General features: G+C 36.9%; 1 protein-coding gene across 1 annotated transcript in view; it reads left to right on the plus strand.

The window, feature by feature from the left end:
• The first annotated feature begins 11,607 nt into the window (after nt 1–11,607).
• HS2ST1 (heparan sulfate 2-O-sulfotransferase 1) overlaps nt 11,608–13,950 on the plus strand; it is a 20,369-nt gene continuing 18,026 nt past the window's right edge. The window contains exons 1-2 of the mRNA XM_009884886.1: nt 11,608–11,641; nt 12,969–13,207. Of these exons, the coding sequence (XP_009883188.1) occupies nt 11,608–11,641; nt 12,969–13,207 (273 nt within the window). The remainder of the gene's footprint in view (nt 11,642–12,968; nt 13,208–13,950) is intronic.

Here is a 13,950-nt window from a genome sequence, read left to right on the forward strand (position 1 = left end):
AGACTGGTAGGCAGATGCTGTTCTGTAATGGCCATACTGTACTGCTAAATTATTTGTTACCAAACAGTGTAAGTTTGTCTATTATTTATTTCTAAGTGCCAATTTACTGAGCTCCTTGTGTGGGAGCTTTCATTCTTTTTCCCCTACACAGCTGCTTGGTTCCTTTGTATTGCCTTTTTAGAAGGGATGATGTTATTGCTTCCTTTAAGGAAAGTCCAGTGAGGAGAAAAGGGCGTGAAGAGATGAGGATAACCTTAAAGCTTGACATGAATTGTCGATGGGGTTGGATCTAGAGCAGTGACTGAGGAGATGAAAGGTGGGAATATGCACATTCTCGCTATTATTTACTTACCTTGAACCTTCCCTTGAACCACGTGGTACTACAAGGGACTACTGCCTCTTGGCTTTTCCCTCTCTTTTCTGCCCAAACTTGCATCTCAATTGGTCCTACCATGGTATGATGTCTCTAGAGCTCTGTTGGTACATGAGTAGTTTGCTCTCGAACCACTGCACTGCACTGTATAACTTCAGTGTGTGACATGATTCTGGAAGTTAATATGTCATCTCGCTGGAAGCAGAATTTACCAGTGGTATTTTTTGCTTTGAAGTATCCCAGATAAATAAGCTATTTCTTACAAAAAAAAAAAAAAAAAGGATCAATTGGTATATCCTCCCACAAAAGTTTATAATGGTCTGTCCATCCGTGTTGTGTCGTGTGTCATTTCCCTCCCCACCCCCCCCGAGTAATGGCTTGGATTAAAATATCTTTCTGACACTCGAAAGAAGTAATGTCCACTTCATATAGCAAAAAGGAAGACTTGTGTGTTTTTCCATACGTGCTTTATTTGAATTACCAACAGATATTAAAATATATATATATCCTTACATGGTTACAGCTCCTTAACATAAAAATGAACTTTTCAACCTTACTATTCGTATACACAAAAATAGTAATTGAGACTAATGGAATTTGAGGATGGTGACTTAATGCACCAGCAAGGTAAATTTAAATTACATATATAGAAACCATCTGTGGACACTGGAAACTTAAACCAAAAGCAACTCAGGAAATTTGGAGTTCATATATGGAGATGTGAAGAACAGAGTAAAAGCTTGTTTTGGATTACTTCAGTACCTTCAATACTGGTGTGGAAAGGAAGGGTTATGGCTGTACAGCTTCTCTGGGGAAAACTGAGACCAATAGCTGCACCTCTGGCAAGAGCGCATAGTGCTCAATGTCACACACCTTCTTTCTTTGGGAACATGTATCATGAAGTTTCAACAAATCTTTGCTTCAAAACATAGATAAGAGTAGCAATGCTAAAACTGTGCTGACCATGTAATATGTTCTTTAAAATCAAGTTGAACTATCTTAAGTGGCTCGGTATTGACAGTTCAAAACACTCTCTCTCTGAATGACAGCAAAAGGATTACTCCCTTACAGAGATCTACAGGTTTCAGCCATATTAGAAATGGGTTAATGCTAGATTTTAGGCTATTGACTATTGTTGGAAGCAGATTACTTTGCTTGTGTAAAATACAATCTGACAATTTAAAGTCTTAATGTCTGCAAAAGATAATCTGACCAAATAAGTGGATGTTTCTGGTGGTTGGTTTGGGTTTTTTTTCCAAGACCAGTCAGCTCTTTGTATACTGTGCAATTCTACATCAACTGCCAACAAAATGATATGTAAATCTAAATTAACTTTCTCGTTGTTCCAGGGACCTTCATAAAATGAACATTTTAATAAATTTGAAAAACTAAAAAGAGAACCTTGAGATCTTTTTAATCTGGTTTTACTGGGGGGTGCCTGTAGGAATTCTTTTTGACTTTTATTTCAGTGGCATTGCATTGTCCAGCATAACTTTATGCAATTCCTACTTTTAAGTAAGTTCAGTGATGATGTACCCTTTGATAATGAAAAATTATGGTGTATTTTAGTCAGGAAGGATTGTTAGAGATTGATGAATACAAGTCTATTGTATCCCTTACTGCTGTGGGACCAGAAGTCTGAGCAAGGGCTGGAGTTGTTTTTACCTTTTTGTAACAGTTACCTAAGATGCTATGAGGGAATATTTTGCCCTTTTGTTCTGGTCAGATTTTCGTCAAATAGTCCTCCTTGTTCAAAAAAGGACTGTTGTGGGAGAAGACCAAAATATTTCTCATGCATGTAGGAACAGAATTCTTTTTAATTAAAAAGCTTAATCCAATCTAAATCAGGATTAACACCCAGAGGCTTTCAGTGAGCAGCTGGCTCTGCTACCAGCAGGAAGTTTTTTGTACAAACCCACTGTACTGCACACCTCACCAATCCTAGACGGTTTCTGTTTTTACCGAGGACAGGGAGCTCTGTATGCGCTGATAGGAAACTGGATAAAGCTCTTGTTTGTGCAATTTTGATTTTGCTAACCAATGTCTGCTGCAAAGAGTTTTTATAGTTGTGTTGTTGGTATGCAAGTGTATTTGAACTGAGTATGACTGCCACTGTTTCATAGCATGGAGGGAATGAACGTGGCAAGTTTGCATTAGCTGGCAAGTTGTACCACAAGTGTTCTCTAATGCATGATTTCAAACTAATCCTGGGGATTTCATCTGGGCTTCTGTGATGAATGCCCAGCTGAGCTTCCAGGGTAGGACCAGGGAAGGTACACATTGCAAGGACTTGCAAGCTTTCCTTTGTAATAGTCCCTCTACTGACTGCTTCAGTCCACTGAGCCACTGCTCCTTTTCATCCTCTGAAAGTCAGAGAGGAGGGGCTACCTTTAAAGCAAGTGAATATTTTATTCAGAAAGGAAAACAAGGTCGATGCTGCATGTATTTGTTTTGCTAGTTCTGCCTGAGTATAGCTTGGACCCCAGGTGTGAAGAGGTATAGGATATAGCAGAAAGAGTTTTCCAGAGGTAGTTGAACACTACATTAAATAGTTTTTAATTGTAGTTCTAGCATTTAGGTAAAAAAGAGTTTTTCTTGTACTTCCATTTACTTAAAATGGCTTTGAGGTTCCTGAAATGTAATTTTCGAGTGGTCTGTGTGTTGTTAGAGCTTATCTGTGATCAGACGGCTGGAGCACCTCTCCTGTAAAGACAAGCTGAGATAGTTGGGGTCGTTCAGCCTGGAGAAGAGAAGGCTGTGGGGAGACCTTGGAGTGGCCTTCCAGTAACTAAAGGGGGCGTACAGGAAGGAAGGGGAGGGACTCTTTGAGGGCGTGTAGTGATAGGATGAGGTGTAACGGTTTTAAACTGAAAGAGGGTAGATTTGGATTAGATATTAGGAAGAAATTCTTTACTGTGAGAGTGGTGAGACACTGGAACAGGTTGCCCAGAGAAGTTGTGGATGACCCATCCCTGAAACCATTCAAGGTCAGGTTGGACGGGGCTCTGAGCAACCTGATATCATTGAAGATGTCCCTGCTCATGGCAGGGGAGGTTGGACTAGATGCCCTTTAAAGGTCCCTGCCAAACCAAACTATTCTATGATTCTGTGGTCTTTATTCATGCTCATCTTTTTCATCTCCGTCTTAGATGAGGTCTTTAGGCTGCAAGTCTAAGATTGGAATAAAAGATAAGGCAGTATCTTTTTATATATGTTGATATTTAAGCTACATGAGCTAGCAAATATCTTGATTAACAATTTGCAGGTTTTGGAGAAAACTAAGACATACTTTTAATTTGCATATAAAGCAACCAAGGTATAGAATGAAATTGAACTTCTTAAAATGAAGCTGAGCAGCATAAATGGTTTTCACAAAGAAAACCAAAATATAATCAAGAGTTTATCTAGTCCGTATTTTAAAAATGTAATTAAAATTAATTCTGTTATGACTTAACAACAGTGGGGCTCATTCAGCACGCAGACTTACTTTGGTTTTTTCAAAGGACTTTACACAAACTCCTTTAACTACATTAAGGTTAGACATCATATTTAGCAGTGTAAATGCTTAGTCTGTACACAGACAATGTTAATTAAGCAAATATCATGCTGCATCTGTTGATATTGCATAGAGTTACCATAAGCTTATTCCTGCTACTCTAACTTCCTAAGATTCCTGATAAAATATGTAGATCTTCTACCTTAAGCATGTCAATTGCTATTCTGATCAGAAGGAAATGCTGTTTGCTGTTTATGCTTTTTTGGCTGCTAGACCAACTGGCAATAGTCTGTTTTCCAGATTAGTTAGTTTAGCCAAGAATTATGAACACAAGCTGGGGTATAAGTGTAATATGTTGGAAATAACAGTATATTTTACCGATTAGTTTTAATAATGTGATGATGAATACAGCATTGTCCATACATATAGGTCTTCAAGTGATTTTAACAGCTTCGTGATCCTTTTTGCTTTTATATTAGCCAGTACCCTTTTAGAAAAAGTAAATGATTGTATGTCTGGAAAAAGCTTATATAAAATAACAAAACAGTCTCCAGGCTGCCTTCCTAAATGGAGTCAGATGATCTATATTGATCTTGCTTTCTTTCATTATTTGAATTGGATTTTGCTTGGAGGAGTGACATGCACATTTGTATTGTGAAATGCTTGTGACAACTGTATCCGTGTATAAAACAGTTCCATTAACTTTTCTTGCTAACACTGAAGACCTGCATAACAATATTAAGGCGCTATAAATAAGAGGAAGCCCTGCTGTTACATACTCAGCTGCAGTTTGTTATTTAGTGAACAACTCCCTGATTTGCAAGTATTTTTCATTTTCGTTATCATAGTCACAGTGCTTCATAACAGTTTACTGACAGTTTTGGGGCTCTGAAAAGCCACAATCCTTTTCCGTCTGTGATTACATTCTTCTCTTTATAGCTATCTGTTATTCAAGTTTCCTTGTCCTAAAGAAACCTGAAATTGCACATGACTGGGAGGAAAAAAAGATGAATGCTATCTATTGTGTTTGCTCTCATGCTAATTCATTAACTTGAATTCAACACTTGTGTCAAGGAAAAACAGTCTGAAGTTGGAGTTTATGGAGCTGTTTGCCGTATGCTTATTTTTAAATCTTACTACTAAACCACATTGCCTAAAATATTTCTGTAAATTTTGTGTAACTTTGTAACTAGTATTATTTGCAATATTTAGGAGTCATAGTAGTGATGCTATAGTTACAGCTGAAGATGTATTTTTAGTAGACATCTTTTATTTTCAAATATTTACAGATTGTTCAAAATTTCATATTTGGTGGGCTGAAACCTCCTTTTTTCTGTTTTATTGGATGTTACTACACAAAAATATCTGCTGTAAGCCATATTTTATCTGGGAGTAACCATGCTTGTTGGGGTACCTAAGCTTTGATCTATAAATGCAATTCATCTGATCTGTGACTTTTCATGGGGTTTTGTTTAGTTTTGCCCTTCCTGGGGCAACTTGAGGAGTAGCCCCTTACCTGTGTTATATATGTATGTATGCCCCTTACCTATGTTATGTATTATGTAACTAAAACACTAGGTTGACTTTACAATACATGCGTGGTACGTCTGGTCTTGTATCAAAAAGGGGCCACAACATAGTCTTTCATTAAAATATCCTGCCCAACAGAATGCTGGAAGAAAAATGTGTAAGGCTGTATGTTAACTAGTTTAAAAAAAAAATAAATAAAAAAGATAAAAAAGGAAATACTTGGTCAGACCTTAATCTTTAAATACTCTATTCCTTATAAATGCAGTTGATTGATGATGATTAAAAAAAAAAAAAAAGAGAGAGAAATGCAGGCTCTGATGTTAAAACCAGCTTGGATGTATGTGTGGGGATAGTGATTTTACTATTGGGTAAAATTTTTTATTTTTCTGGTTTAATATCCAACCCTTAACAATATCACACACTAATCAATACACTTCTACTTAAGTGTTCAAAATAAAACCCTGGCAAAAATGCTGTCTTGAAATTAAATTACGAGTATCAAATGCTAATGAAACTGTAGCAGGTTTTTCAGCATCACTACTTCTAATTTTCAGACAGCTGCTGCATTAGATTTTAGTTAATAATCTCAGTGCCTATCTGGAGGTGCCTCCTTGCTGGTCCATGTTGTTTTTTTTAGGGGGGTTATTTTTGCTTTTAACTGGTTCCAATGTGTTTGTTGGAGTTTAAAGTTTGGAGTTTGAAAACAATTCTCTTCTATCTGGACTGTTCTCTTTCTTTCTGTTCTAAAAATGCACTAACACTATTAAAGAAAATGTTTTGGCAATGTTAGTGACTTTTAATTGTTCTCTAAACTACTGGTTTTTATTACGGAAGATCTTTTATACCTGTTTCTTTTTCTTACTGGTAAAAAACAAGCTGGAATGAAATTTCTAAAATTAGTCATAGTAATCTCTTGATGATAAGGCAATTGAATTTTTAGAAGGGGAAGGAAAAGATGGGGCTTTTGACCTGACTGAAAAAACTCAGTAACTTTTATGGCATTATTTTAAGTTTCGTGCTGTTTTTCCATCCTTGTATTTGCTTTGCACATGATCTTCGCTTGCTGTAGGTCAGAACTGGGCTCGGAGCATGTACGTGCTGAAGCTGTCCTGGAATCTGAAGACTTTTTAAAGACAAATATTAAATTAAAGGTTTTAGTAGATATTTCATAGGCTGATTGAAGAGAGCTAGATCTGCAAATGAGACCAACAGTCTCTTTTGTCTAAAATGCAAATAGCTAAAATATCTTAAGGGTTAAGGTGTTTTTAATTAGGTAAGTTGTTCTGAGCTGCACAGGTAAATACCCAAGGAAAGAAGAAAGCCAAATGTCTGAGTTATGCTTTTTAACAAGAATAAATTTTGGCTACTGCATAGGGCTTTAGCAGTGATTTCCACAAGTGTGGTTCCCCGAATAATATCTTTGTTAACCAATATTTCTGAAGATGTGAAATGATTGATGGTAGTGTACGGGGAGGCCAGAAACGCAAGAGGACCATCTAGCCTCTGTCTAAGGACCGAGGTCTGCTGCTTGAGTACCAGTGTTCTCGCTAGTGTCAGGTTTCACTGGTGACTGAAAAACTTAAATAAAATTGCAGGTTTGTTTTTTAGGAATTCTTTTATTATTTTTCTTAATAAAAATTTGGTATGATGGGCGTAAGTGTGCCTGTGTTGTATTGTTTCACACTTCAGTTGTATTTGCTTTATTAGTGTAAAGTCACTCAGCTCTGATAAACAGAGGTGTTGCAAGAATAGCAGTTTGTACTTCTATCAAGTAGCCAGCATTTTGCTTTCCTTGTTGTTTAATGTTGATTGTAATATGTATATTTACATGTCCTAATGGAGAAACAGAATAGTTAATTACGATTTTAAGGATGGTCACTTAGAGATAGTTGTAAGGAGTCACGCTTCAGAGAACCTGAAGTCCCCCGGACTGGTTTTAAGAGCACTGTAGTTACCACAGCAGGAAGGTAGGGTTTTACTGACACACACCCCCGGCCCAATGGCTCACCCAGAATTGCCTTTGGGAGTCGTAAACATTCATTAATCAGCAATAAAGAGACAGCAGGCTTCATGGAATACTTTTACAGAGGAAAAGAAAGCAGGAGAAAGCAAAGGCTTGCCCAAAGTACTTATTGGTCTAAGTCATGAAGTTGCTAAAGAACCAACGTAGTGGTTCTGCTGTTAGTAAGACTTAAAACCAGAGCAGGATAGAATTGTAAAGGTCTTTGAAATAATTGGTATGTTAATACTGATACCTTGAACAAATTTAACTTTTTTTATTAATTCAGTCTATATTTTTCCTGCAGCTTTAATTGGGTATGGTGACACAAATCCTCCATTGGCCATAAATTGTCATAGCACCATTGATTCTTTCTCTCCTCCTCTCCATCCCTGAAGGATTGATATCCACATACAGCAGCACTGCTCTGTTTTATAAGTAGTATGCTGCTAAACAGCTCCCAGAGGAGGCTGCATTTCAGTGAAGGATGAAGGCTACATGTATATGGTGGGTGTATATAATTTGAAAATGAATCAGGACATTAACTTTGCTACATGATTATGGTTAATTTTTAAGCTGCCGTTCAATTTTCATTCTTCATCAGAGGAGAATGGAGTCAATAGCGAGTAGGTTTTCAGTCCTGCTCCAGTTCAGTATTTAGGCCAATCATGTGTTTAACGCAGCTTTTGGGCAGGGAATCAGCTTGAGAGCTGCTTGGTGCCTCAGGCTACCAGCTGCTTGCCTAATTGGCCTGGGGGCACAGTGGAAAGAAAGCTGAGACACCAAGTTAGCTGGCTTCAATATTGTTCCCAACTGGCAGAAACCTGCTTATTGGTTTGAAGTGGCATCTAGTGTCATAGATGTACAGCATAGATGTACCGTTTGCTCAGGGATGGTGCTATCCATACTAGCTGTCCAGTTCTTTCGCATCAAGTCAGTGTGAGTGAAGTTTGAATCCACATCTTTTTCTTGGGCAACACTCGAAGGCTGCTGAGCTAAAATTTATTTTAAGACGGAGCCTTTCCTTATTTGAGTGGGAGGTTTCACAAGGAAGCGTGGCAGGCGCGTAAGACATATTGAAGAGAGAGCCTAAATAATATCTGTATTTATTTAATCTGCATACAGAAGGAAAATAGACATAGAGGACAAAGAGCATAGTTTGGGGAAGTACAGCGATACGCTTTGAACTATTCTTCCAGATACTCAGTTAGCTTGACTTTGACAGTCAGCGAGGTTCAAACTGTATCCTTCAACAAGAGTGGTAAGTGCCAAACTATAGGGGAAAGAAGTTTCTGGTTTGGGTAGATTTTCTTGTTAAGAAATCTCAGGAGGTTCTTATGCTTTTGTGAAAAAATGTAAGGAATATGAAATACTTGGTTTTGTTAACTTTTAAGTTGTTAAAATCCATGGTGCTCTGTTTTGTTAGGGAAGATAATGTTTAGTATGCAGTTAACACTTGGATTTGAAGTAAATGCCAATAAACTTGTTTTATTTAAGACATTCATCTGTTTGAATGTGCAAGGAATGTAGACAACTGCTAATGATCACAGTGATTTGTTTCTATAATTATTAAAATATTGTTCAATTGGGTGATTTGTTTCTATAATTACATAAATATTGTTCAGTTGGGTTTTCAAATATTTTTATAGGTATGTATGTGGCTAGTGCATCTTCACAGGTGATTTTAGTAGTTGAAACGCTAGCAAAATAGGGCTAAGCAATCAAACTTGGTCTGTCCATTTCTCTCCACGTGGATAAACTGCTTTGACTTGAAAGGGCAGCAATCTTGAAAATAAATAACTCAAATTTTTCCACAATCAGTGGTGGCATACAGATTGAATGCTGCTATTAATACTTCTGATGAAGGAGAAGACATAACTTGCCCATTATATGTTATTTTCTGGTAGCATCTGACTGGCAAACCGACTTGTTGCTAGCCATGGTATTTCCTGGGGTTTTTTGCTACAAGAGGGTGGCTCAAGAAACATGAGTCATGGGAAGATGCTGGCAATTAGAGAAATGGAATAAAGGAGGATTTAAAAGAAGGTGTAGACAAATGGGTGAGAAAATAAACTTGTTCTGTTGTTTACAAAACAACTACTTCTGCCAACTGAAGACTTTCTGCAAACAATTAATCTGCTGGTAAATAACTGGTGTAGCAACCTTTATTAGACTGATCATATATGGTACTGCCTATGTGCAAACTGTCCTTGCAGTTGATGAAAGTTTGCACATAGGACAATGGCAGATGACACGACAGTATTTTTCCCAACTGTATAGTAATTATATTATTCATTACAATGAACCTAAACAGGCAGTAATAAAGTGTGACAGAATATCTTATGCCTTAAAATTATCATGTATTATATTATTATGAAAAACTGTCTTGTATTCAAAGTACCACTTGCTTAAATGGTGCTTAGCTTTTTAAATTGATATAGTTAATTAGTGTTAAACTTAGTGTGGACAGTCTTAAGCCAGTTTAGACATTTGGCTCTTAACAATTTTGCCTAGATGTTTTTCTTACAAAATCAAGTTTAAATAGAACGCAATGAGAGCAATGAGACTGTAGGACATAATTTTGTCCACAGGATCTCTGGTAGGAAAGAAATGCCCTAACTTGATATTAATTTTTTTTCTAATTGATTTCAGTGAAACCTGTCTAACCTTATGTAGACAGGTTCTCATAGTTGAAGTCAAATTTGCAGGGCTGTCACTCAAGGCAATTTTTGCTAAACAAAATACACTTAATAAATACCTAGTGTCTTCTTCCTCCTCATCTTTCATGTAAAAAGTCATTAAAGCAAACGTTGCGTTTTCTACTCTACTTCTGAAAACATGTAAGCAATGTTCATTTTTCAACCATTACAGGACTTTTACTTCCAGGATGATTTAAATTTTATAGAAGAGCAAATGAAGTAGTTAATCAATTTCTCATCAACTCCTCAAATTCTTTAACTCCTGATTAACACAGTTATCTCAACAACTAGTCAGAGATGCATGTTGCCATTAGTGGACCTCTTCCCTCTCCCCAATAAATAAATAAATAAAATTCATAGAAATCAAATCATATACCATTTAACAGTTAAACTGAATTTTCAGAAATTAACAAAAAAGCTTCCTGACTTCACAGGAAAAACTGCAAGCTGTTTATGACTGGGGAAAAAAAATGTATATTTTTACAAAACTTGCAATTTTCCTTGCTGTCCTATTGATACACTACAATGAAATAGGCCATTAAGATGGCTGACCAGGTTAGAAGCTTCCAGGTGCTTCATCTGCTTCTCGCCAGCTCTAGCTTCCCTTGCACTTCAGCAGTTTTTATCCTGCACTGCACTTCATCTCAGCTCTTGGTTTTTAACTGTTGCAGTTATTTCATAAAGGTGATTTCAGTTCTTCTTCACGAAGATTAGTTTTCATTTTAATTTGAAGTTTAAAGTCTTCTTATTCTTTGATAATGCAGCTGTCGGTGTCCTTCATACTCATGAAGGTTCTCCTCCTTGCATGGGTTATGGTTTTCCACTCTCACCATACAAAGTTGAAGGTGATTGTATGCAATAGCCTTTCTGCTAATTGCATCTAATCATACATCTTTTATATCTTATGCATAGCCTTTAAAGTGCACTTACCACGTTAATTCTTGAATCATCATGGTTTCAAATAGCTCATTAGAGGAACACTTCTCATTACTCTTCTTGCAAATCATGTCTTTTTTTCACAAATGTTTACTTCTTGCATGTGAAGGGGGAAGCTACGCTCCGCACCAGCCAGCCCCATCAGCCCTGGAGTGCTGTGCAGTTATGATTCAAATCTAACCGAGATCTGCTGCTCGGGTGTAGAAAATACAAATTAAATGTGTTTCATTTCAGTCTCTCTAGGTGGTATTCAGTATCCATGTAGCCTTGGGCAGCCATGTGGTTAACTATGTCCCCTACCAAATGCTTCCTCTAATCTGTTACTGGCAGGAGGGGGAGAGTTGCCAGTCCCTTTTTGTTGTAGCCATCTTCAGATAGATGAAACCTGAGCCTGTTGCCTCATCTCTTTCCAAAATAGGACGTTTGCCAGCAGTGATGGGAGAGGTAGCAAATGAGAAAGGAAGGAGCAAAAACTGTGACTGATGTAGTGGGGAGCAGCAGATGTCATGTGGAAAATTGAGATATACTCAATAAGCATTTTCTACAAACATTTTCATACTGATGTAACTTAGTTATGGGGTGTGAGATACTAGCATATGAGAGAGTGAGTGAGTTTAAGCTTTGAAGCATTTCAGACAGATGGAAGTTTGTGGTTGAAGACAATTTATGTGGAATTACAGGCTAGTGGTGTTCACAGCTTAATGATTCTGCTTTAAAAGTGATTTTATGTTATAATTAAAGAGATGTGGTGAAAGAGAATAGAAGGAGCTGGGTTACAGGAAGCAAGAGAAGTTAAGGCCAAGAGCTGCTGCCGTTAAAAGCATGTCATCCAGAAAGAGCTATACCTTGTATAAGAACATAATACAGAGAATTACAGGTTACTCTTGTGGTACTGACTTCAGCTTGCACTGTTGGCCAACGCAGATTTCTTTGAATACATTATTAAATGCAATATCACAATAAATGAATCAGAAAAGAGGCTTTGACATCTGTATTACAGATCATATTAAAGTATATACTTATCTAGAACAGAAGAAAGCTGTGTCTGAATCAGCACAAAGTATTTGATATTCAGCAGCAACAAAAAAAATAAAATGCTGTGATACTGTATTTTTTTATTTTCAAAATAGGCTTTGAGCACTTGAAGCAGAGTTCAATTACTCAGAGTATTGCCCTTTGTATAAGAGGAAAATTGTTTATTTGCAATATACTCACCTTGCCAAAATGTCTTGTTCGTAGCTTGCTTTTCTGTTTCTTTTTTATGTATTTGATGTATTTCAGTACTCAGAGATCACGCTTCACCTTAATGTTAACTGTTTTGTAAGCCTCTTGCTTCTATTCTTGTCAAACTTGAAATTAATAAATCTGAATTTTTGCAAACCCCTTTATTGTAGTGCTTTGCACTTGGGGCTTGTATCAATTGAAATAACAAAACAATGGTTTCATCTGAATTCCAGTGCCACTACACAGTTAATTGACTAAATCTCCAGTGATAGTATTTCTGCTGTTTTCAGAAAATTCATATTCTCCAAATTGTTTGAGTTATTCCTCTTATTCTAATTCTTAAAGAGGTGTTTTATAGAAATTATTTGGGATATTTTGGGGATGTCACCATTTCAGTAGCACTTTATAGACATTTTTCTTTAGCAATGATGGCTTTCAGTAACATTAACTTGAGTCATAGAATACAGTATGTGTTCCCTAAGTATATTGTTTTCTAGTCTTTGTGTTCTGTGTCAGACTAACTCACCTTTTATCATTCATACATTTTATAGATTAAGATTCACTTCAGATGTGTCACCAATATATATGCCAGCAAGCGTTTCCTTTATTGCTGAGGAGTTACTGCTTTTCGCTAGGTTATTTGCATTCTAGGGTTTAAACTCAAAATTGGTGATATTTACATTGAAATTTTGTATTTGTCATCCTTAACAGAAAGAGCTATTGCAAGACATGAAGTCAGAGAAATAGAACAACGTCATACAGTAGATGGCCCTCGACAAGATACGACGCTGGATGAAGAAGACGATGTGGTGATTATTTACAACAGAGTACCTAAGACTGCCAGCACATCCTTCACAAATATTGCCTATGATCTTTGTGCGAAGAACAAATATCATGTTCTACATATCAATACAACCAAAAATAATCCTGTTATGTCTCTCCAAGATCAGGTAAGCTGCTGCATTTGGGATGTCTTTATTAAACAAGGGGAAAGTATAGAAAACTTTTTTGCTATTGTGAACTTACATGGTCTGATAGAATTGGCTTTTATGTCACATTTTCCAATATAAATGAATTCTAATGTGTTTGAATTTTCTTTGTAGACAATTAATATTATATATTAAATAATAGGTTTAGGGTTTTGCTGGGCTACTGGAGGTGGTAAGTATCTGTTTATTGGACAAACCAAAGCTAAAAATGGACACAAATAGGGCAGAAATGACCTTTGCTGTTATAACTGTAAAAGTTTATTGTATTGTCAATTGGCTGCCTTTTGGCTGTGTAATAATATTTTCCTGTTATCTCCATCTGCAGTGAATGCAGTCTTACGTGCTTTCCTCTCCGAGTAGTGCAGGCGCTGTGCCATGCTGTCAGGGCTAGACTTCTGTCTTTGGTACTAGGTCTGGTCAGGTCTCACATGTGATAAAAAAAACAGGTAGAAAGAAATGGTTGTAAATAGCTTGCACTCTAACGATGGATCACTTCCCATCCACTTAAAGCTAAAATTCGTGTAGTCCCAGGTTAGCTACCACTGCATCAGGTGACAAGTGCTGAAAAACAGATGATGAAGGATCAATGCTCTGTTTTTCTTGGTGTGGGGTGCAGTGAGGGAGTAGATTTTTTTTGTTTTACTTTTTAAATAATATTTCTTTCCTCAATGTGAGTGCACGTGTAGGAACCCAGATCAGAGGTC

The sequence above is a fragment of the Charadrius vociferus genome, unplaced genomic scaffold (genome assembly GCF_000708025.1).
Source record: "Charadrius vociferus isolate BGI_N301 unplaced genomic scaffold, ASM70802v2 scaffold163, whole genome shotgun sequence".
Taxonomy (NCBI): domain Eukaryota; kingdom Metazoa; phylum Chordata; class Aves; order Charadriiformes; family Charadriidae; genus Charadrius; species Charadrius vociferus.